The 24,689-nt window shown below is 42.2% G+C and overlaps 1 protein-coding gene across 1 annotated transcript in view; it reads right to left on the bottom strand.

Moving 5' to 3' along the window:
- The window catches only part of B3GAT2 (beta-1,3-glucuronyltransferase 2), a 90,566-nt gene extending 66,576 nt beyond the window's left edge, over window positions 1-23,990 (bottom strand). Inside the window, exon 1 of the mRNA XM_049776934.1 lies at window positions 23,310-23,990. Coding sequence (XP_049632891.1) covers window positions 23,310-23,894 — 585 coding nt within the window. The 5' untranslated portion in view covers window positions 23,895-23,990. The remainder of the gene's footprint in view (window positions 1-23,309) is intronic.
- Window positions 23,991-24,689: the final 699 nt, after the last annotated feature.

Here is a 24,689-nt window from a genome sequence, read left to right as displayed (position 1 = left end):
ATAGGTCTAAACCTATGTTTTAACTGCAAAATTAGAGGGTTGTCTTATACGCTGAAAAATACGGTACATGAAAGTACATAAAAGAATACAATGTAGGGCTCCCAAGTACTGTTTAGAATGTGGGGGGCATTATTGCCAATACTTGGGCTACTGGCAATACTCTGGCCACTGATTATTCAATACAGGGCCTGAGGGTGTGTGCTATTTTTTTCCCTATGATACCAGGGATTTTCCCTATAACCCCAATAGTGCTCAGGATCCTCTAGGGAGCATATCTGATGATGCTCAGGCCTTACAATGATATATTTTTCCATGCTTGGGTATCCATGTGGTGCTGGGGATTGAATCCATATTGTTTTATTATCTCCTGGACTCTATAACAATTTTATGAAAACCATTGTATTTAACTGCCATAGTTTTTGTAATATCCACTGTAATTTTTTCTTTTCTTTTTAAACTATACTCTATGTGCTCAGGGATTACTCCTGGCTGTGCTGGAGGGGACCATACATGGTACAAAAAATTGAATCCAGGTTGGATGCATGCAAGGCAAAATCATTACCTGCTCTCTCCAGCACTTCTTTAAAACCCTATCTCTCCAACTGAGTATTTTTAAAAGGCAATAGTTATAACACACTAGAGGTCACAAAATTTTCAAAATTTTGATTAATAATATTTTTATTGCCCTGGTAGTTTTTTTTATTTTTGAAGCTATACCAGATGACTCTGCATTCAGACCTCACTGATGACAAGGTTCAAGGGACCATGTGTGATTCTTGAGTGCAGTGTCAGGAATAATCCCTGAGTATAATTGAGTGTGAGCCAAAAATATTTGCACACCATACATAAGATAAAGATAAAGATAAAGGGCTAATATGTAGGTTTATAAAGTACTCACAAAGTTCAGTGACAACAAAACAAATTACCCTACAATAACTGGGGAGAGAGGAATAGACACATTTTTGAGAGAACAAAGAATGACTACTAGGGATATGAAAAATTATTTGTCATCATTTACTAGATAAATGCAAATCAAAATGACAATGTGATAACATCTTACATGACTGACAACGGCATATATCAAAAAAGAGTAGAAACAGCTAAGTCTCGTGCCTGAACCCAGGGACCCCCGACCCAACCTGGCTGCAAGCAGGGTGAGTGCGCCTGCCACTCAGCCACCTCTCCACGTGGGCACCGGACCCCCGCACTCCGCCTAAGTCCCAAGCCTGAACCTAGGGACACCCAACCTGGCTGCAGGCAAGGTGAGTGCGCCTGCCACTTGGCTACCTCCCCACGTGGGCGCCGGACCCTGCATTCCACAGCAGCCCCGCACCTGAATTGAGGGACCCCCGACCCAACTGAAAGCAGGACGAGTGCGCCACCCGGCCACCTCCCCACGTGAGCACCCAGAGAACCCTGCGCCTGACCCACTCTGCGCTGCTGGGAAGGGCTAGACCTTATAGACCAGGTGAGTTTTGGTCTACTTTCCGGACCTTGGGGATATCCTAGAGCAGCCTGCCCCTGGAGCCCCAGAGTGGACCTAGGACCCCGAGGGGCGAAGAGAGAATGCCAGGTGGGTTTGGCTGCAACAATTTTCTCAGCTGAGGCTCGGAGTGGGTGGAGCTCCGCTGACTCACATGGAAAGAAGGGAGGACAGAGAGCTAGGCTCAACAGTGCCCTCCAACATTGTGGCTAGGAGTGAAACTGCACTAGCTGCCAACAAAAGGAAAAACCAGACCAGACCCTACTAGAGAATATAGGAGGAGCAAAATCTAGGCGAGCCCACCCAACAGACCCCTCTAGAACCACTCTCAGAGAGGGACCCATCCCCACACCACAGGGGGCAAAAGCAGGCTGAACTCGGAAGGCACTGAACTCCAAGCCACACCAATAAATGCAAAGAAATAAGGGTAAAATAAGGAGAACCATAGCATCTGGAGATTTGGAGAGAAACGCTAGCAAGTTTCCAAGTCCACCAAAACGCACAGATCCATGGGAAGGAGACCTAAAAGCAGCCACGAGGAAGGAAATGCAAGAATTGATAAAAGAAATGAAAGAAACGCTAGCTACCGAGTACAAGAAATCTATGGATGAACTAATCAGTCAAATTAAAGAAGAAATGTTAAAGAACATGAGATTTCCATACAAAAAGAAGTGAAGGAATTAAAAGACAAAGTAACAAGCCTTATGAGCAGAAACACAGAGTTGGAGAAACACATTGAAGAACTCAAAGCAAAACTGCAACAAAGCCAACCTATATAAGACAACAGAGTAAGGATCATTAGAAGTACCCTTTCAGATCACTATGCAACAGAGGTCAAAATTTACTTCAAGAAGAAGCAATGGAGAAAAACTAATACCTGGAGATTAAACAACATGCTGCTCAACAACAGCTGGATCAAAGGACAACTCAAGGATGAAATAAAAAGATTCCTTGAGACAAATGATAATAAAGAGACAACTTGTCAAAATTTGTGGGACACAACAAAAGCAGTAATTAGGGGGAAACTAATAGCAATACAGGCCTATATCAAGAAACAGGAAAATAACAAAATCAACAGTTTAAATGATCACCTCAAAGAATTGGAACAACAGCAGCAGAGAAATCCAACCTCCACCAGAAGGCAAGAAATAATAAAAACCAGAGCAGAAATAAACAACATAGAAACTAAGAAAACAATACAAAAAATCAATGAGACCAGGAGTTGGCTTTTCGAAAAAATAAAAAAGATAGACCAACCACTGGCAAAACTCACCAAAAAAAGGGGGAAACACCCAAATCAGTAGGATCACAAATGAAAGGGGAGATATTACAACAGAACCCCAAGAAATACAACATATCATGAGATCATACTATGAACAACTATACTCAGCTAGGCTAGAGAACACAGTAGAAATCGACAGATTCCCTGCCCAACCACGCCAACCACACAAACGGCCCTAGCCCACCCACGCCGGGTTTCTCCTGTCTCCCTCAGGTAGGGAAGCCCCGCCCAACCATGCCTACCGCGCAAATGGCCCTAGCCCGCCCTCGCCGGGTTTCTCCTGTCTCCCATAGGTAGGGAAGACCCGCCCAACCACGCCAACCGCGTAAACGGCCCTAGCCTGCCCCCGCCAGGTTTCTCCTGTCTCCCACAGGTAGGGAAGCCCCGCCCAACCACGCTGACCATGCGAACGGCCCTAGCCCATCCCCGCCAGGTTTCTCCTGTCTCCCACAGGTAGGGAAGTTCTGCCCAACCACGCCGACTGCGCGAACGTCACTAGCCTGCCCCCGCTGAGTTTCTCCTATCTCCCACAGGTAGGGAAGCCCCGCCCAACCACGCTGACCATGCGAACTATGCAAACGCTATTGGGATCACGCGAATATAGCTTAACACAACATATAGGCCTAGCCAGCTCAGACCTATCACCCAAATTTCTTAAATAATTAAGAGCCCATAAAATTGGAAACAAAAGGTGGGCACTCGGAGACCTCCGCGCCCACCAGTCTGCGTGCCTCTCCCCAGAGTGAGTGCAGTGCCCTGAGGCCAGTCCAACTGGGGCATAAGGACCCCCGCATCTGCGACCCCCCCACGCTGGTGCCCACAGTGAGTGCATTCCCCTGGGGCCCTTCCATGTGGGCGCTCGGAGACCTCCATGGATGCCAGCCTGCGTGCACAGACACCCCATTACCCGCCGCCTCACTTTCCAGGCCCCAGAGATCACCCCACCTGACTCGAGCCTAGACAAAGGAAGGCAGTTCCCTAGTACGTAGCCAGCCAGAGTCAACTGCGCCACTGGACAGGCTGGGACCAATAGACTGGGTGAGCTTGGGCCTGCCACCTGGACCTTTGGCTAACCTAGAGCAACTTAGCCCCCTGAACCCCAGAGTGAACCTGAGACCCCCCAAGGGCTGAGGGCAGTTACCGGATGGGCTTGGCTGGGGGAATTTATTCTGCGGAAACTCGAAGGGGGCGGAGCTTCATTGACTCCCAGATAGGGGAGGGAACAGAGAGCTAGGCTTCACAGGCCCGCAACCATTGTGGCCAGGAGCAGAACTGCACCGGCTGACAGGAATAAAGAGAAGGAAATAGACCAGACCCACTGAAGGAAGGCTGACTTACTGGTAGTAGAGGGAGGGAAAAAGAGCTAGACTCAACAGTGCCCCCCACCATTGTGGCCAGAAGAGGACCAGCACTAGATGACAACAATAGGGCAAAGCAATAAACCAGGCCACAGAAAGAGCACAGGAGGAGCCAAATCTCAGAAAGCTCATCCAACAGTCCCCTTAGAACTACCCTCCGGGAGGGGACCCATTCCCACACCACAGGGGATCAAAACAGGCTTAAATTAGAAGGCACAGCACTCCAAACCACACCAATAAACGCAAAGAAACATGGGTAAATCAAGGAGAACCCTAACATCTGAAGATACGGAGACAGACCCTAACAAGTTTCCAAGTCCGCCAAAACACACAGATCCATGGGAAGGTGACCTAAAAGCAGCAATGAGGAAGGAAATGCAAGAATTGATAAAAGAAATAAAAGAAACGCTAGCTACCGAGTACAAGAAATCTACGAATGAAAGAATCAGCCAAATTAAAGAAGAAATGTTAAAGAACATACAAAAAGAAGTGAAGGAATTAAAAGACAAAGTAACAACCCTTACAAGCAGAAACACAGAGTTGGAGAAACACATTGAAGAACTCAAAGCAAAACTGCAAACAAAAAATGACCAAGAAACCAACAAAAAAATGACAGACAAAGCACTGGAAGGAAAAGTCCAGTACCTAATGAACAAGGACAAAAGAATCAATCTAAGAATTGTGGGTATACCAGAAGGGGAGGAAATAGGAAAAGGGGAAGAACAAGTAGTCAGAGAGATAATAGCAGAGAACTTCCCCACCGTCTGGAAAGAAACTTCAATGCTAATCCAGGAAGTGGAAAGAGTCCCTAATAAAGTAGACCCTAATAAACCAACACCAAGATATATAGTAATCCAAATGGCAAAAAACAAAGAGAAAGAGGAACACCTTAAAGCAATAAGAGAGAAAAAAAAAACCTCAAGTACAAAGTTAGGAAAATAAAAATCAAACCAGATCTCCCATTCGAAATAATTCAAGCAAGAAGACAGTGGAATGACATATTTAAACGACTGAATGAAAGAAATTTCCAACCTAGGGTCCAATACCCAGCAAAACTATCATTCATATGGGAGGACAGACTAAACACATTCTCAAACAAGAACAAACTTGAACTATTTGTGCAAATAAAGTTGATCGTAAACTACCTATTCAGAGACGAATTACACAATACAAACCCCGGATTGTAACAAAACCACCCTACACAACACAACGGCACAACAGTCCTCTCTCTCAATAATCTCCCTAAATGTTAATGGACTAAACTCTACAATTAAAAGACACATAGTAGAGAGCTGATTAGGAAAAATAAACTGGACTTCTGCTGTCTGCAAGAAACACACCTACAACTACAGGATAAGCACAGGCTTAGAATAAAAGGATGGAAAGTAATTATTCAGGCCACTGGAAAACAAAAAAGAGCAGGGACAGCCATTCTTATATCAGACCAAATTGCATTCAATATCAAGAAAGTGATCAGAGACAAAGAGGGTCACTACTTACTGATCAGGGGAACATTAGATCAAGAAGTACTAACCCTGACCAATATCTATGCACCTAATGTAGAGTCAGCAAAATATGTGAGGCAAATGCTCGTAAACCAGGAGAAACACATGAAGGGAAATATGATAATAGTAGGGGACCTCAATACTCCACTATCACCACTGGACAGATCCACCAAACAGAATAATAGCAAAGAAATAAGAGCTCTAAATAAAAAATTAGAAGATTTAGGGCTAATAGACTTATATAGAGCCCTCCATCCCCAGAAAGCAGAATACACATCCTTCTCAAGCCCACATGGAACCTTCTCCAGAATAGACCATGCCTTAGGATACAAAGGCAACCTATATAAGACACAAAGGTAAGGATCATTAGAAATACCCTTTCAAATAACTATGCAACAGAGGTAAAAATTGACGTCAAGAAAAAGCAATGGAGAAAAACTAATACCTGGAGATTAAACAACATGCTGCTCAACAACAGCTGGATCAAAGGACAACTCAAGGATGAAATAAAAAGATTCCTTGAGACAAATGATAATGAAGAAACAACATGTCAAAATTTGTGGGACACAGCAAAAGCAGTAATTAGGGGGATACTCATAGCAATACAGGCCTATGTCAGGAAACAGGAAAATAAGAAAACCAACAGTTTAAAAGATCACCTCAAAGAATTGGAACAACAGCAACAGAGAAATACAACCTCCACCAGAAGGCAAGAAATAATAAAAACCAGAGCAGAAATAAACAACATAGAAACTAAGAAAACAATACAAAAAATCAATGAGACCAGGAGTTGGTTTTTTGAAAAAATAAACAAGATAGATAAACCACTGGCAAAACTCACCAAAAAGAAGAGGGAAAACACCCAAATCAGTAGGATCACAAATGAAAGGGGAGAGATTACAACAGAACCCCAAGAAATACAACATATCATGAGGTCATATTATGAACAACTATACTCAGCTAGGCTAGAGAACCCAGTAGAAATCGACAGATTCTTGGAAAAACACCCTCTTCCAAGACTGGAAAACGAAGAACTAGAAAGCTTAAACAGACCAATCACCTCAGAGGAAATTGAAAATATAATTTAAAAACTCCCTAAGAACAAAAGCCCAAGCCCAGATGGATTTACACGTGAATTCTATCAAGCATTCCAGGAAGACTTACTACCACTTTTCCATAGGCTCTTCCAAACCATAGAAAAAACAGGAATCCTCCCCAACTCCTTTTATGAGGCTAATATCACACTCATTCCCAAAGATGGCAAAGATACCACAAAGAGAGAAAACTACAGACCAATCTCACTAATGAACATAGATGCAAAGATACTCAACAAAATCTTAGCAAACGGAATCCAGCACTTCATCAAAAAGATCATACATCATGACCAAGTGGGATTTATACCAGGTATGCAAGGTTGGTTCAACATACGCAAATCAATCAACATTATACATTACATCATCAACAAGAAAGACAACAACCACATGATCATATCAATCGATGCAGAGAAGGCGTTTGACAAAATCTAACACCCTTTCATGTTAAAGACACTCAGCAAAATAGAGTTAGAAGGAACCTTCCTCAAGATAGTTACAACTATCTATGAAAAGCCTACAGCCAACATTATACTTAATGGCGAAAAACTAGAAGCATTCCCACTAAGGTCAGGAACTAGGCAAGGCTGTCCACTCTCTCCACACTTATTCAATATAACCTTAGAAGTCCTAGCAGTAGCAGTTCGATAAGAGAAGGAAATAAAAGGAATCCAAATTGGAAAAGAGGAACACAAACTATCTATACTTGCAGATGATATGATAATATACATCGAAAACCCTAAAGAGTCCACAGTAAAACTCCTAGAAACAATTAACCAATACAGCAAAGTGGTGGATACAAAGTCAATACACAAAAGACAGTAGCGTTTCTATATATAAACAACGAAGTTGAGGAGAGAGAGATTAAAAATACAATTTCATTTAAAATAGTATCAAAAAGTATCAGGTACCTAGGAATCAACCTTACAAGGGAAGTGAAAGACCTATACCAGGGAAACTTCAAAACACTTCAGAAAGAAATTGAAGACGATCTAAAGAAATGGAAGAACATCCCATGCTCATGGATAGGTAGAATTAACATAGTCAAAACAACTATCCTACCCGAACTACTATATAGACTTAATGCAATCTCTATCCAAATCCAGACACCATTCTTTAAAGAAATAGATCAATCACAAAATTCATCTGGAACCACAAAAGACCTAGGATAGCCAAACACATACTGAAAAACAAGAAGCTGGGTGGCATCCCCTTACCTAACTTGAAACTATACTATAAAGCCATAGTAATCAAAACAGCATGGTACTGGAACAGAGACAGGACTTCAGACCAGTGGGTCAGAACAGAATTCCCAGACATAAACTCCAAGATATGCAGCCAATTAATATTTGATAAAAGAGGCAAGAACCTGAAATGGAACAAAGAAAGTCTATTAAACAAATGGTGTTGGTACAACTGGAAAACCACGTGTACGAAACTGAAGATTGACCCATACCTCACCCCTTATACAAAACTCAACTCAAAGTGGATCAAAGATCTTGAAATCTGACCCGAATCTATAAAGTTTATCGAGAATATAATAGACAGAACACTTGAAGACCTATATATCAAAAAGGTCTTCGAGAATGAAGCACCAATGGCAAGAACTTTAGCATCAAATATAAACAAATGGGACTACATCACACTAAAAAGCTTCTTCATGGCGAAAGAAACCCTACATAATGCAAGAAGACAATTAACAGAATGGAAAAAAATCTTTTCACTCGACATATCAGATAAAGGGCTGATATCTAGAACATACAAAGCACTCAGAAAGCTGAGCCCCCCAAAACAAAATAAAGCCATAAAAAATGGGGAGATGAAATGAATAGACACTTCTCAGAGGAAGACAGAAGAATGGGCAACAAACACATGAAAACATGCTCCCCTTCACTCGTCATCAGAGATATCCAAATCAAGACAACAATGAGATACCACCTTACACCAGTGAGGATGGCTCACATCAAAAATAATGGGAACAATCTTTGTTGTCGGGGATGCGGTATGAAAGGAACTCTCATCCGCTGCTGGTGGGAATGCCCCCTAGTCTAACACCTATGGAGAACAGTCTGGAGAGAGCTCAAAGAACTCAGAATTGAGCTGCCATTTGACCCAGCAATTGCTCTTCTAGGCATATACTCCCAAGTTGGAAGGACATTCATTCCAAAATACGTGTGCACCCCACTATTTATCGCAGCACTCAGTATAATAGTCAAGTCTTGGAATCAACCTTGATGTCCAACAACAGATGAATGGATCATTAAGATGTGGTATCTATACACAATGGAATATTACATGGCAGTCAGAAATGATACAATCACAGACTTTGCAGCAATGTGGATGTACCTAGAACATGTTATGTTAAACGAAGTAAGTCAGAAGACAAAAGATAAACACAGAATGGTAGCACTATTCTGAAGCACCTAGAACATATATCTTATACACAACTAATACCTACTACCTAATAATCAAATAACAGGGTTTAACAAGGTAGAAACGCCAAACAGAGGATCACAGGTAATGTATAACATGGGAAATCACTGACTCCAATGGAAACATCCCGTAACACTATGTTTTAATGCCTTAATCTTACTATATTTAAAATACCCTCTCAGCTTTTCTGTCCACAGTTGTTCTTGGATACAAAGGGTGGACAAACTAAGATGGCATCTCGGCGCTCACTCACTCGAGATTCCATACCCAGTTTGCACTATGAGAATGTCCCAAGAAAACTCTTTAATATACACTTTATCTCTAGGTTATAATTTCTTTTAGGATTTGAAGCATGTGACCAGTCAGACCACCACAGCAGTGACTGTGACATACAGACTTATACTACAGGCCCTACTCATCAAACACATTCAAGCAAACTAGCATTCCCTTGTTATTATCTCCTCTCTTCTCACTACTTTTTTCTTTTTCTTTTCTTTTCTTCTCTTTTATTTTTTTCTTTTCTCCCTTTCTTTCTAATGTATTTTCTCTTTTCTTCTTTCCTACCCCTTCCATATACTTTCTCCTTTCCCCCCTTTGGAAATCAACAATCCTTTCACCCCTCAATCCCACCAAGACCTCCCACCATATTAAAACTCTTCACCCTTAGTTCTTTATCCATTAGGCATCAGGACTGACCTCCTACCCCAACGAACCAGTACCCAGCACCCAAGCGAAAGGACACCCAGTCAAACCCACACCTCTCCCCTGTAAGAAAAGGCAACCAACTCCCGTGTGAACTCATGCTGCACGGCCCTCCCTACCAAATCCCCCTACCGTGGACTGTTACTTGAAACCGGATTAGCTCTAAAAGTATCCTCAATGCAAGGAATTCTACAAGACCTCCCAGCCACAAATCCTTTGCCAATCTCAAGAAGGTCAGGGGAAGTGATGGAAAGATGCCTGGGAATCCACACACCACAAGAAAATCCCAAAAGACAATGGGAAAATCTATACTTCCAACATAAGTATAAGACCGGTATTGCACCACCTCTTTACCTGCTTTTCCCCAAAAGTAAAGTAGTCTCATGCATCACATAGTTCCTTTAATTATTTTGTTAATTCATTTTTAAAATGTTTGTTCTACGTATACATATGTGAGCACATATATTTTTATTCCTAATTTTATCTTGTTTGGATGTGTGACCTGGTTCTGTTTTCTTCTCTGCCCAGCCCCAAATGCACCGACAATATAAAGTAGCATTATTTCTCCCTGCAAAAGCACACTAAAAAAAGGGGAAATCTTACATATAAAAAAGAGCTATTATCTACTAGAGATAAGAACTCATACTTGTTTACACTACAGGGATATCTCCTACCTTGAAAATATGTCATGCGGACCCAACTTAGACCTCAGGTGATTAGACACCAGCCGTCCAGCCTTGAACCCTGAATCCCAGATATAGAATCGACACAGTTCTTCACAACAGCTACAGGAAACAAATCTCATCTGGGACATCCTTAATACCGTTGGGCCACCAACAAGTGCCAGCTCTAATATGATATCCTGACAACAAAGAAAATGGGAACAACTTGACCTAAGAACAGATTATCCTACCTCACCAGCTAACGATAAGACAAAATCAGAAGACTTGTCACCCTTTGGTCAGTCCGAAAGCCAAGATTGCAATTTACAGATGACTGGCTGCTAGAACCATGACTGGACTGAATATATCTTGAGACCAATAAAAAAAGCCCTAGTCTAAGGTTTGAACTGTGACCCGCACAATAACCATGATCCCCAGTTCCAAAGGTCTGGCAGAGACAATCGCAATGGAATGGGGCTGCTGGAAACACAATGAAAGACGCTATCCTAGGTGCCATCTTAGGATCAGTGCAAAGACCAAGACCACCAACCACAGAAGATAGATTAAAATGACACTGAGGGAACAGAACTTCTAGAACCACAAAGAAAGACTTCATCATAAGTCCCACTCCTGGACCTGTGCAGATACTGAGATCTCTAGATACAGAGGTCTTATTTCATCACCCAGGACAGAGCAGAAGTTTTCCAAAAACCAAGAAAGCACCACCATTAGAGTAAATGAACCTGAACGGAGTCTATAGTTAATCCCGTGACAATATACCCCAAGGGTGGAGAAACCCCATAGTGAATATACCCCAAGGGTGGAGAAACCCCATAGTGAATTGGCCAAGTGAATTCCTTTCCGAATGACCCCAATATTTACTGTGCCAGTGCAGGAGCGAAAAAAAAAGGCAAAAAGCACAAAACATTTTTATCTTTTATATATTATTTTTTTCTTCCTTTATTATTATTTTTATTTTTATTTACCTTATCTACTTTTTGTCGATTTCTTTGTTTTGGTGTGGTTATTGAAGTTGTTGTTCCATTTATAATTATATTGGTTTTTTTTCTTCTTTTCTTTTCTTTCTTTAGGTGCTCTGCCATGTTTTTTAACTCAAGACCATGGCTTTTTTTTGTGTGTGTGTGGTGCCTAACTTTATCACTGAAGTGCTCACTGGATATTTAACTCTTCTTTTAGTACTGTTAGGGTGTTTCACCTTCTTTTTCTCCTTCATCTCTCAAACCGATGATGAGAGCCTCTAGAAGGATTCCCCCCATTTTCGGCATATTAGACTTTTACCCCAGTTTATTACTTTTCTCTTCTTCAAATAAAACCACATAACTTGAAAAAAAATATGATCGGACTTAAACACCAAATCCAAAGCCAATGACAATAGAATCAATACCCAATCTACAACAAGCTAGACACAGACGGGACCACTTATACTAGCAGCTTGGGGGTGGTAAGGAGGATATGGGATGCATGCTGGGAACGGGGGAGGAGGAAAGACAACTTCGGTGGTGGGAATTCCTGGATTCAATTTCAATATGTACCTAAAATATTACTGTGAAAGATATGTAATCCACTTTTGTCAAAATAAAAATTATTATTATATTTTAAAAAAGAGAGTAGAAACAACCTGTTTTGGTAGGAATGGTGGAGAAAAAGAACCATTCTTCACTGTTGGTGGAAAAATTATTCAGCTTCAGTGAAAACTGTATAATTATTTAATAAATATCTTCAAGATTTTAAGAATGGAAATTCCATATGACCTAGAAATTTCACTTCTATTTATTTACCTACTCCACAAAAAAAAACTCATTCATCTGAAAAGATATGTGTACACCTATGTTTTTTGTGGTACAGAGTACAAGAGCCAGGATATGGATACATTCCAAAAGTCTGATTACAGATGAATGAATAAAGAAGTTGTGATATACACATATACCAAATATCTACATCATTATTCCACATATAATGGAATATTAGGAAACTGAAAGAAATGATGAAATCTTGCTGTTTGCTGCAACATGGACAGAACTGGATAGTAATATGTTATAGAAAATAAGTCAGGAGGAGGAGGACAGTTTCTGGGTGATATCACTTATTTGTGGAACACAAGGAAACAAAGCAATAGACAAAATCGACCAATGAAAAACTCTTGGTTTAGACAGCAAACCTCAGCTTACCAATTGGTGAGGAAATGGTGAATGAAAAGATGTTCTTTATATAAATAATACAAAGATAATGGTGAAGGGTATTGAGTGAGGTACATATCAGTGAGGCACAGTAACTTCATACATCAGTATCATAAACCTTATATAGATCAAAGAGATAATATAGAGGGAAGGAAATTTTTCTTGTTCATGCTTAAACCAGGTTTGATCCCTGGCACTTTCTATGGTCCCCTGAATGCCACTGAGATTGATCCTTGAACACAGAACTTAAAATAAGCCCCGAGTACTGCCAGGTGTGGCTCTACAATCAAAATGAAAACATTGTTGTAACCATGCAATTATATTAGTTATTTTTTTTCAAATAAAGACATCAATTTTATATATCCAAAAGGGTAAGTTTACAAAATTAGTTTATGTAATATATGAACAGAATATTTGGAGGACTATTATACCAGATTTTAGGCTAGGTTTCCTAACCTAGTGTCTTGGAGAATGTGGGGTATGACAAAAGCACAAGGAAAGATTCCTTTGCATCATTCAAAGGCAAGAAAGAAACTTGTGGACCCTGTTGGCAATTACTGACAGACACAGACAGCTAGATAATAAGCACATACAACCCACTCCAAGAGCAAGAAATAAGCTATAAAATGCTTTTTATTTACAAAAATGGAAGCATTGGTTGAAAAAAGGAGAAACAAGCTCAGGAAACTCTTCTAGTTACTGCCAGACAGTATCTTAGGATATGTTGGAGGGTACGTGGCACTGAATTGGGTCTTTCCTGCTTCCTTTAATAGATATTAGAAAGAGAAACATGCCTAAATTACAAATGACTAATGGTTAACAAATGGGTAATAGCTGCTAAGGACTCTGCTTCTGAGCTATTAACCTTATAAGTCACAGATGACTGTTTAAGTCAAATGATGATTCCAAATCATATGCTTTAAAATGCATTTCGTTCTTCCCTGTGAAGTTGCTCTTTCCTTTATGACATACTATATCTTCAATTTATTCATTTATGCCAGAAATAGCTCAAACTACAATAATAATTAAAAATAAGACCCAGAATCTATAGAAAGTTTAGTACCTTGGTTGAAGCAAGTTAAATTCTTTGCCTTTAGACATTCATTAATCAGCCTCAGACCTCTTAAACCACAGGAAAACTCCAGTGTACTTCACTTCACTTTATTCTTACAATATCTGCTAGATGGTTTTCATCCCACTTCTTTCCAGGTCTCACTGTAGACAAGCTCAGTTTAACTCTAGTTTCTTCAAACATAGTCAATACCCAGAAGAGTAATGAAGATACTCATTGCAGATTCATTGGGTCAGGTTAATTTGAACACGTCAAACTTATTCTACCTCTTCTATTTCCACCTCATTAAGGTCATTGGAAACAGTATAGATTTCATAAGCAGTCTTTAACAGCTATTAGCCAATAGATATAGTGAAATTATGTGATATGTCCCTCAACTGGACCCCCCAAAAGAGAACAAGGATAAAAATCTGATCTGTATAACTTAATTATAGTTGAGTATTTCAGCAATCATAAGAGGTCTTGCTAATATCATGCAACTGCTAAGTAGTAAAACTGAATTTGAGTATGGGATTGCTGAACTCTCAAGCTCTTATCTTGACCTAGCCACCACCTAGCCACCTTCACATATGAAGAAGCCTAAGACTCAATTGATACACAACTTCTTGATACAGCTCACTGCCTCCTTTGGGAGCAGCGCTAGGGTTGTTTCACCTTGAATACACAATATTCATGGGCTTTATGTCTCTCCATTGGATATGAAAGTCAGAATAGAGGTCACATTTATCTTAGTTTACTAACTAAAGGACTCACTATAATCCTGGATGCATAAACAGACTGCAAAGTGTTATTTGATCAGATCTCTTATGGGAGTAGTTGTCTTCTTTTGGGTGGGGGGTTGGGTCACACTCAGCATCGCTCAGGGCTTACTCCTGGCTTTATGCTCAGAAATCACTCCTGGCAGACTTGGGGAACCATATGGGATGCTGGGGATGCAGGTCAGTCATATCAAGGCAAACATCCTACCCACTGTGCTATCACTCTGGCCCCTGGAGTTATATTCTAAAGGATAAAGTAAACTAAAATTCAGATATTATGTTCCAAATTGTGATGTGGGGCTCTATAAAGAATCCACACTATTAACAACTTGGTACAATTTCATGCACACCCATATATATTTTTTTGAAATGCCATTTTTCTTTTTTTTGTTTTTGTTTATGGGCCACAGCCAGTGATAATCAGGGGTTACTCCTGGCTATGCACTCAGAAATTGCTCCTGGCTTGGGGGACCATATGGGACACTGGGGATTGAACCAAGGTCTTCCCTGGGTCAGCTGCATGAAAGGCAAATGCCCTACTGCTGCGCTATCACTCTGGCCCTTGAAATGTCATTTTTCTATTGATTTATCATTCACTTTATCCAAGTTTTACTAAAAAATTAAACATTAAAAGTTTCCTTATATTGATCTGAAAACCAGAAGGAAAGTATGTCCCTCATGCCACGTGTACAACATTTTCATATTCACACTTTTACATAGATGCAAGGTAGCAGGAAGAAGAAGAATTATGACTGTGATTTAAATAGCACTTCCAAATACACAAGTGATTGAAGTCTACTTTTATTTTCAAGATGGGTTTGAAGAGAGAAACTGATTATCCTCTGAAAGAAGAGTACCTTACTGTGATATGCAGGAGGTGGACTTTGACATCATCTCTCAACTCTATATTCTCATGCATCCACTTTCCCCACTTTCCCAGGATCACAATATGTTCCTCTGTATCTGGAGATTTCTTTCCAACCTGCTTCAGCTCCCTCCTTTCTCTAAGTTCCATGACCACTTTTTCTACAGCTACTTCTAGAACTTCCAACTTTATTAGGTGGCTCGGCTTTATGTTCCCAGGTACTTGCATTTCTTTCAAGATGTACAACTTGTATATTCCAGATGATCATCTTTGATGGGATCAGTTTGTGAGGAAGGGATGCCTGCAACACCTCCTGATGAAAGTAAGCATACCAACTGACACAGTAGATACTCAGTATTTGTGAACAAAGGAAAAGGCAGAAAGATTAATTATATTCAAGAATCTCCTGGATGTACTAATGTTCTAGCTCAGCTAAAGAGCAGAAAGCTTACAGCATGACACATTATTATGTCTGAGGTTGAATTACCTAAGGCATCTGACATCTCTGTGATGGAGAGTGTTCAACTTTGAGCACACTTCTCTTTCAATAGAGATGAAAATGCATTTATAAATACTTTTCTTTCAGGCTGCAGAAACACACTGCTGCATATAACATACATATTATTTAAATTTCTCATCAAGCTGATGAAGAGAACTGATGATTTGGAGAAGATAAAATAAGCTTTACTAGAGAACGTCATCTCCTATAGTCAAGCCTTCCTCAACATGAAACAAGACCAAACAATGATTTATTCATTGTATTTTCAAATCCTTGAAGAAATTGGGCAGGATTATTAACAAACCTCTACCAGCAAGAGAGCAGTTGGGTAAATCTGATAAGTACTGGTCATCTTAGCAGCAGCCAGCAAAGCCAGCCCTGGGAGCAACTACCTCAGCTGCTATAGGAGGGAGCACACTGTTGGAGCAGCCATTAGCTCTAATATAGATTGTTCAGCTTCTCTATCTCAGTGAGAAATTTAAACTGAGCTCAACTGAACTCAATTAAAAAAGCCTCAGCATTGCCTCCACCCTTGTAATCCACCTTGAAAATTATTCTTCTATTATTGAAATTATTGATATTAATTCTATGTATCCAAAAACCCAGCAGATTGGCAACAGGAAAAATAAACAATTTTAAGATTTTATTTTCTTTCAGAAATGATCAATTCTTACTTGTTCATCTGACATTCTAAACAGAAAAGATAAAATTTAAAAGTATGACAATTTTTGGGGCTGGAGAGATAGCATGGAGGTAAGGCGTTTGCCTTTCATGCAGAAGGTCATCGGTTTGAATCCCGGCATCCCATATGGTCCCCCGAGCCTGCTAGGAGTGATTTCTGAGCATAAAGCCAGGAGTAAACCCTGAGCATCGCCAGGTGTGACCTAAAAAAAAAAGTATGACAAGTTTCAACTTAAAAAAAAAACATAAAATTGTCCAGATGTTAGAAATAGAGTGAAAAAGGGGTAAACTTTGGATAAAACCTAAATGGTATATAAAAAAGAAGGTCAAAACAGAAGATGAGAAGTTGATACAACCAAGACAGCTGATCTGAGTTTAAGGGCCACTGAAGTCAGCAATTTAGCAATTTCAGAGACTCCTACTGAACAGGATAACTTTTGCTTTTCACAGAGACATATTTCCATCTGGTGGCACAAGTTAAAGGAGATTCAAGACAATCAAGAACGCAGATACTAGGAATAAGGGCATTTGGATTCAAAATCCTGTCTTTGAATAGCTGCAGGGATTATTTTTCAAATGACATCTGGCACTTTGTTCAGTTACAAAGCAGGAAATTGAACATATTGATCATAATAAATAGCTGTATTATAAACAGTTGCACTATCAAAAATTCCTATAGTCATCAAAAAGCATTGTTTTTGCCTCAAGAGCGGCCTAAAGAGGAAATTAGAAATAGTAGGCCTATTCCCATCAAGGTTGTGTGTCAGTGCTGTGTCCACATAAAATAATACAGGTATAATCTACAGGAGACAGACTTGAGAGATGATACAGAGGGTAAAGGACTCATCTTGCAAATGGTCTACTAAGTACCACTAGGAAATACCCAGAGAACAGAGACAGGAGTAGCTCTAGAGCAGCAATAGGTGTTCAACTCCCCTGCCCCTGCTCCCTTTTCCCAGAAAATAAAAGAAAAGAAACACCGAGGGCAGGTTCCTGGCCCCTACTAAGTGCTCTATAGTTGTCCACTCTACTTTGCTTGTGACCATGGTTAAAAAGAATATAAATGTAATATAAATCAGGGGCCAGAGCGATAGCACAGCGTTTGCCTTACAGGTGGTTGATCTAGGACGGACTTTGGTTTGATCCCCTGGCATCCCATATGGTCCCCACCCCCCGAGCTAGGAGCGATTTCTGAGTGCAGAACCAGGAGTAACCCCTGAGTGTCACAGGGTTAACCCAAAAAGAAAACAAAGTAATATAAATCATATCCAAAAACTCAGATATGACTATCTTAGTTTTTCTATTAACTGAAAATATATTTTATAACTACTTACTTATCTACCCACCTATATTTAGAGCTATAGACCAGTATAACAATTTTGTGTTTGAGGTGTAGAATTTGAGAAACAGGCAAAATAATACCTTAAATCAATGTTTAAAAATGTATTACCCTAACTGGTATAGACTGAGTAAATAGTCCATCAGTGTCCAAAAGATTTCAACAGATTTATCTGAACATTATAGAATTCTGTTTTTTTTTTAAGTATTACTTGAATGCCACCTGAAATAGCTAATAAATAACCGTTGACTCTGGTTCTCCTATTCTGCTTTTGTATCATGCCTTAAAAGCAATTACTATTCCACTACAGTTCACACAAGAGAAAATTTGCCAGCTTATAATTTAGAGGCAAGTAGAGTTGGCAAAAGAAAATGGAACTACCCACTATAGTTTCCAAGAAGCAGCAGACAACAACCCAAATATTTAAAAGATATACATTCATTGCAAGTATATAATCTAGACTTATCTTCATGTCTATTCATGAGAAATAATCATTGAAAAGTAGGTTGAAGAATAATGTAAAAAGACGGTAACCGGAAGAGGCATAAGGGAGAATTTTTTTAATTAAAATAGTTTCTGACTCATTTAAATATCAACATCTATATCAAAGCTTCTGGTTTCCAAAGGAAGCTGTCAAAAAATGAGTAAAAAATGAGCTCAAGAACTGTACAACCAAAGAGAGTAAAACATATATGCACAAATTTAAAACTGAGTTTAAGAAAACCATCAGATTTTTATATACATATTTACAAAATTATCTCATTTTATCAGATATATGAAATCATATGTCTTTAATGAGTAGAAATTAAATACAGAATCAATTAATCCTTCTGTTACATCTAAGATTCTTTTAGATTCCTTCAGGGTGAAAATATAAGTATCCTATCATATTAAGGAACTATCAAAATAAGAAAGGTGAACCTCAAGTCTTCTCTCAGGAAACACAAGACTATTTAGCGGAATGTGCTAAGCACTGTAAATTTGAATATTTTTTGGATTATGGCTCCAAAGTTCTGCATGAAAATGGATCTTGGAAGGGTATAAAATCTAGAGAAAAGGAGCAAGACAGAATTGACTCTCGATTTCTACACTTAGCACACACTTAGCTATTAGCTGAAAAATATCAAATTAAAAATATCAAGCAAAGGGTCTCCAGGCTCACTACTTGCCAGAAACATCTCCAAGATACAGTCTCAGTTAACTGAATCCTTTCGTGTACCCCTTTGGTGTCTTAGAATCAGCCTGTCCTTCCAGGCTTACCTCATCAAATTTAAAATTAAATGAAATATTTTCTTACTCAGAAAATCCCATTTTGTTTTCTACCTTTCAAATCAATTGATTTCCAAAGGTGAAAGCAGCTTCAATAAAAGCATTAACTTCAAACTCAGAAAAGCTGGGAAGATTTTCTACTAAAGAACAGAAATCTGATCAATAGTGTTCCTGAAAATATGAGTAGAGAGTCACATTTATCTGCGGATTTTTATTATGGTAGTTTAAACCCTTTTGCAAATAATTTTTTCCCAAGAGCTCAATCAATAGGGTACACAAGCAAGCAAGATTACCTATTAACCACAATACAAAATCCCATCCATGCCATAGGAAGGACAGAGTAGTAGCTGAGATATTGGGATTCTGAAAAATCATAGTTACCTCCTTCTCCAATAGACAGACCAGTTTCTGGGGCTATATAACTCACACTGAGTTTCATTTGCAAATGGATTTGTCTATTAACATACAATAGCTCAAAAATATTTCTTTCTTAACCAGCACAGCTGGGATGAAAGGGAATGATGAAAATTAGCTGGATGGGAGAAGAAAGCACCATTTCAGTTACTAGGGAGGAATAATTAAATGTAGATTGCCTGTTGCGCCTTTAATTTAATTTGGAGACTTTTCATCTTTTACTTTCCTTCATTGACAGCCAAATCTTAGTGAGCTAATTTGAACCTGACCATTTTTCATTTTATCTGATCTATGTTAATATCAAACCATGAAAATTAGAAGTATTATGAATAGAAGATGAAGACCAGGACTTGGCACATTATGTCCTTAAATACTATAAATTGCTTTAAAATTAACCTTGGTGTGTGTGTGTGTGTGTGTGTGTGTGTGCGTGCATGCAATAAAAACAGTTGAGGTATGTGTCTTGACCTTGCAGCTTTCCTGATCAGCATCTCCCACCCCCAACCCCAAAGGTGCAGTTAGATGTTTTACCTAGTCCTGCCTCTTCTCCAAGATAGGAATGTCTCTAGACTGTAGTCCACATGGAATCATTAATCCTATAAGAGGTGCAGAGTAAGCCATCCAATTAATTCAAGAGACAAACGAGGCATAGATTCCACTAAACTGAGTTAGGAAGTTCAGTGTTGCTTTCTGTGCAAGAAAATGGACTTATTATAGGAAGAAAAATGGAAATATATCAACATGGATGTTTGGTGAACAGCTGTGTACTCTGCCCCAAACATTGTGCCTGGTGGTGGGGTGAGGGAAGCAGGAGTGGTAGTAGAGAAAGGGACTGTTCATAAACTTACTGTCTAAAAATAGCCTCCAGAGAATTAAAATTGAAGTATATCAAGCACATTGTGTTTAAAAAAAAATTCTAGGGAATGGAGCAATAGTATAGTGGGTAGGTGTTTGCAAGTGACTGACTGATCAGGGTTTGATCCCCAGCATCCCATAAGGTCTCCCAAGCACTGCCAGAAGTAATCTTTGAGTGCAGAGCCAGGAGTAACCCCTGAGCATTACAAGGTGTGGCCACAAATAAAAAAAATTCTCTTGGTACTTTGTAAATATGATACCATCCCATAAAAATCCTTGCATCTGTCTCTTAATTTAAGCTTATTTTTCTTATTTCATAACTAAGCACCAATTTTACACAATATAGATTTTTCTTACTTTTCCTCTACTTCCTTCTTCACCATTATCACATATTTTTCTTTGTTCAATCCTTTTTTATTTTAATATTTTTTCTGCTTTTTCCTGTGCAACAATGAAAAACTGACTAGGTTCTTCCTTTGCTGCTTCATAGACAACACTATCAACAAGTCTTCCTTTCATTTTAGGAAGTATCAAAGGAAGACTGTTCTGCATCACTCCACTGTCCACCTGAGCCAACCTCATAGACAGCACTATCAACAAATCTTCCTTTCATTTTGGGAAGTATCAAAGGAAGACTGTTCTCCATCACTCCACTGCCCACCTAAGCCAACTTGTCGACTCATCTAACGCTCATTCCAATAAACTAGAAACTGGATTATTTCCAGTTTACCTTCCCTTCACAGTCCATCTCCCTAAAAGGTGAGTAATGATGTGTTTTATTTCATTTACACTCATATGTACAGGATAGAAAACTTCAGCAAAGAAGAGGAAGAAAAACAGGAGGAGGAGGAGGAAGAGGAAAAAAAAGAAGAAAGAAGAAAAGGAGGAGAACAACAACAACAACAACAAAATTTGTAAATTATAATGCATTGAAATGTAACGGGTTTTACTTTAGACTAAAATAACAGAATAAGTGCGGGGGGTGGAATAAGCAGAATAAAAAGAGCTTTCTGAAAATTAGGCAATAGTTTTAAATGTAGTTATAACAGAGACCTTATCATACAACAGCAAACTTGTTTACTTCTCCAGAAGAAAAAGGACAAGAAAGAGCCACCTCATGAAAGGGCAGAAAAGAAAAGACAAGATGGAGAGTAATTACTGATCCTTTCATTCAGGAGGGAATAGAGGAGGGATAAAAATGCAAGTGGCAAATGCATTTAAATGACATGCATTTTGATTGTTTGTGTTTGTTTTTAGGTCACACCAGGTAAAGCTCAAGACTTACTCATGGCTCTGCACTCAGGAATCATTTTTGGTGGTGTTTGGGGGGACCAGACGGGATGCTGTGGACTGAAACCAGGTCAGCCACAAGCAAGGCAAGCATCCATCCCGCTGTATTATGCTCGGGCCCCAAATATGCATTTTTAAAAGTTACATAGGCAGGGACATTAAACGGGCTGGATTCAGAGTAGTTCTGCCCTGTGGTTATGAAAGCTAAACAGATGTTCAGATAAAAGAAAAAACGGATAAAAAGTTTATTTGGGAGTTGGGGCAAGACGTCAAGGAATCTGGGTGAAGATAACAATCTCACTGGATGACAAAGAAAACAATTACACTCCTCCCAGTTACCAACCCCACCGCAGTCATTCCCATTTATGTGGGAGGAAGAAAACAGACCGAACCACGAGACACTGTCGTTTGCAGAACTCGAACACACACACAGACTGCAGTACTAGTCTGAGAAATAAATAGCACCTGTTATAAGCCCATGATTTCTGGCGCTGTGCACTTGTGGCTTTCCAAGAGCGAACATGCCAGCCAGGCAGCAGGGGCCAGGCTGGTTCCAGCCCCAGAGGTCAAGGAGGAAGACCAGGATTTTGGTGCAAGACAGTCTGACAAAGACTAGTGGATCCCCACCGTTCCCACCCTCCCATCCCCACGGGCCCAGAAAAGGCAAGCACAGGGCATACCAGTCTTATATTTTTACTAGTGTTTCCTTTGAAAACCTGGTCATTTTCAATCAGTGTGGGCGTCTGTGGAGTGCGAGAAGAGAAGTGAAAAAAGACCCCAGTCGAAAGCAAATGTTTTAATTAAGGAGCACGATAGCGGACTGGGAAAAATTGGCATTTGCTTTTGGGTGCTCTAATAACTATCTCTTCTTTCCTTCCTTCCCCCACCTTCCACCCTTCCTTCCTTCCTTCCTCCTTCCTTCCTTCCTTCCTTCCTTCCTTCCTTCCTTCCTTCCTTCCTTCCTTCCTTCCTTCCTTCCTTCCTTCCTTCCTTCCTTCCTCCTTCCTTCCTCCCTCCTCCCTCCTCCTCCCTCCCTCCCTCCCTCCCTCCCTCCCTCCCTCCCTCCCTCCCTCCCTCCCTCCCTCCCTCAACCACATCTCTATGTTGAAAAGTCTCCGAGAGGGGCCAAGAACTCCCCAGAACCCTTCTCTGCTCTTGGGGGCCCACGGACAAAGCCTCCCCAACTGGACTCCGTCCTCAGGCCGGCCCAAGTGAGTTCAGTTCCCGAAAACCACCCCCTCTTTCCCTTGGGGGCAAGGTGGGCTGCAGAATCCCGGGACTGACCTCCTCGTGGCAGGTAGCAAGGGCCCTCTCAGGCACCCTCCAGCCCCGAGTCCAGCTGAGGGGCCAGGGGCTCCCCGCGACCAGGACCCCTTGCACCTGCGGTCCCGAATGAGCGCTCGAGGAGGTGAGCACTCCAAGCGCGCAGCTGCTTTTTGCTTTTTGTTGGGGCCGGGTTGGCCCGGGGTGGGGTTGGGGGTGGGGGGAACCTGCACCCACAACCCAGCTCGGCGCCCTCCAGACCCCGTGGGCCCGGGCCGGCCGCTAGCTACCTCCTGAAAGAGCTCCAGGCTGTAGGTGTTGTCGTCGTCGGCGAAGAAGAGCACGCCGGGCTGCGCGTGCTGGCGTGGGTGCTGGTGTCGCTGGCGCAGCCAGGCCAGGCCGGCATTGCGCTGCTCGGTGGCCCGCGGCAGCCCCGGCCTCTTGTAGCGGCGCGGCGTGGGCACGTGCAGGTGCGTGCAGGGCAGCCCGGCCCGCGCCAGGAAGCGGCTCACCAGCTCGCTCCGCGCCGCCGCGTCCTCCACCAGGATCCAGTGCAGCCGCGCCACCTGGCGGAACGTGTTGGCCAGCCGCGTCAGCTCGGCTTTCTGCACCGGGCGGCTGTAAGTGGGCGTGATAGCATAGATCGTGGGTAGCAGCTGCTCCCGGGGCGCCCGGGGGCGCGACTCGTGGCGCTTCTCCCCAGCGCGCGCGGGACCTCCCAGGCCCAGCGGGCTCCGGGTCCCCGCGCGGCCGGCGGCGTGGGGCGGCGGGGTGAGTGGGGGAGCGGGCCGGCGCGTGTCCACGTCGAGCATGAGGATGACGATTAGGATCCAGGGCAGGAGGATGAAAAAGCGGCTCAGCAGAACGGACTTCATGGTGCGCTCGCCCGAGCCTCTCGCCCGCCCCGAGCAGGGAGAAAGAAGAAGCGGAGGCGCTCAGCTCAGCGCGCAGTTGGGGACGTCGGAGGCGGCGGCCGTTCTCAGGAAGCTGCCTGCGCGCTCCCCATGGGGTCGGGTCGGGCAGCCGCAGGGACTGGCTTGGCGTGGATGCCGAGGAAGCCCGGCTGCAGAGAGCGCGCGCGGGAGGCAGGCGAGGTCTCCGCCTCGGGGAGCTGCAGGGAAGCTGGGCTGGGTCGGGTGGTGGTCCGGGAGTTGAGCCTGGCGCTGGCAACCTCCGATCCCCACCGCGCTCGCTCCTACGCGACGAATGGGAGCAGCCCCCGTCCCGCGGCGCTGCGCAGCGCGGTAGCCACCCGGGTCGTGAGCCCCTGCGCGCTCGAGGATACCTTCGAGGGCAGGAGGAGCAGACTCCGGGCGCCTTGTCACATCCCCGCCGAGGTGCAGGGACCAGGAGGAGCTAGATGCCAGCGCGCGGTTGACGCTCGGCTCCCACGCGCCTCGCAGACCCTCTCCCGGCACCGGCAGCAAGATCCCAAAGCCCGGGAAGAAAGAGCCAGCGAGGGGCGGGGGCGCCGCACGCTCCAGTGTCCTCCCAGTCCGCCTGGGGGAAGGCAGCGGCGAAGCAACTGGCGAAGAAGGGCGGCGACGGGGAGCTGGCGCGGGAGCCCCACGCTCGGCCGGCCTGCGCTGCGAGCTCGGAGGCGGCGGCTGCCCGCGGGAGGGGGCCGGCGAGGAGGGTCCCCGCGGGGCCGCACGACCTCGGGGCGGGAC

Source organism: Suncus etruscus, chromosome 7 (assembly GCF_024139225.1).
Source record: "Suncus etruscus isolate mSunEtr1 chromosome 7, mSunEtr1.pri.cur, whole genome shotgun sequence".
Lineage (NCBI taxonomy): Eukaryota > Metazoa > Chordata > Mammalia > Eulipotyphla > Soricidae > Suncus > Suncus etruscus.
Note: the sequence above shows the minus strand (reverse complement) of the source record. Positions and strands in the feature narration are given on the sequence as shown.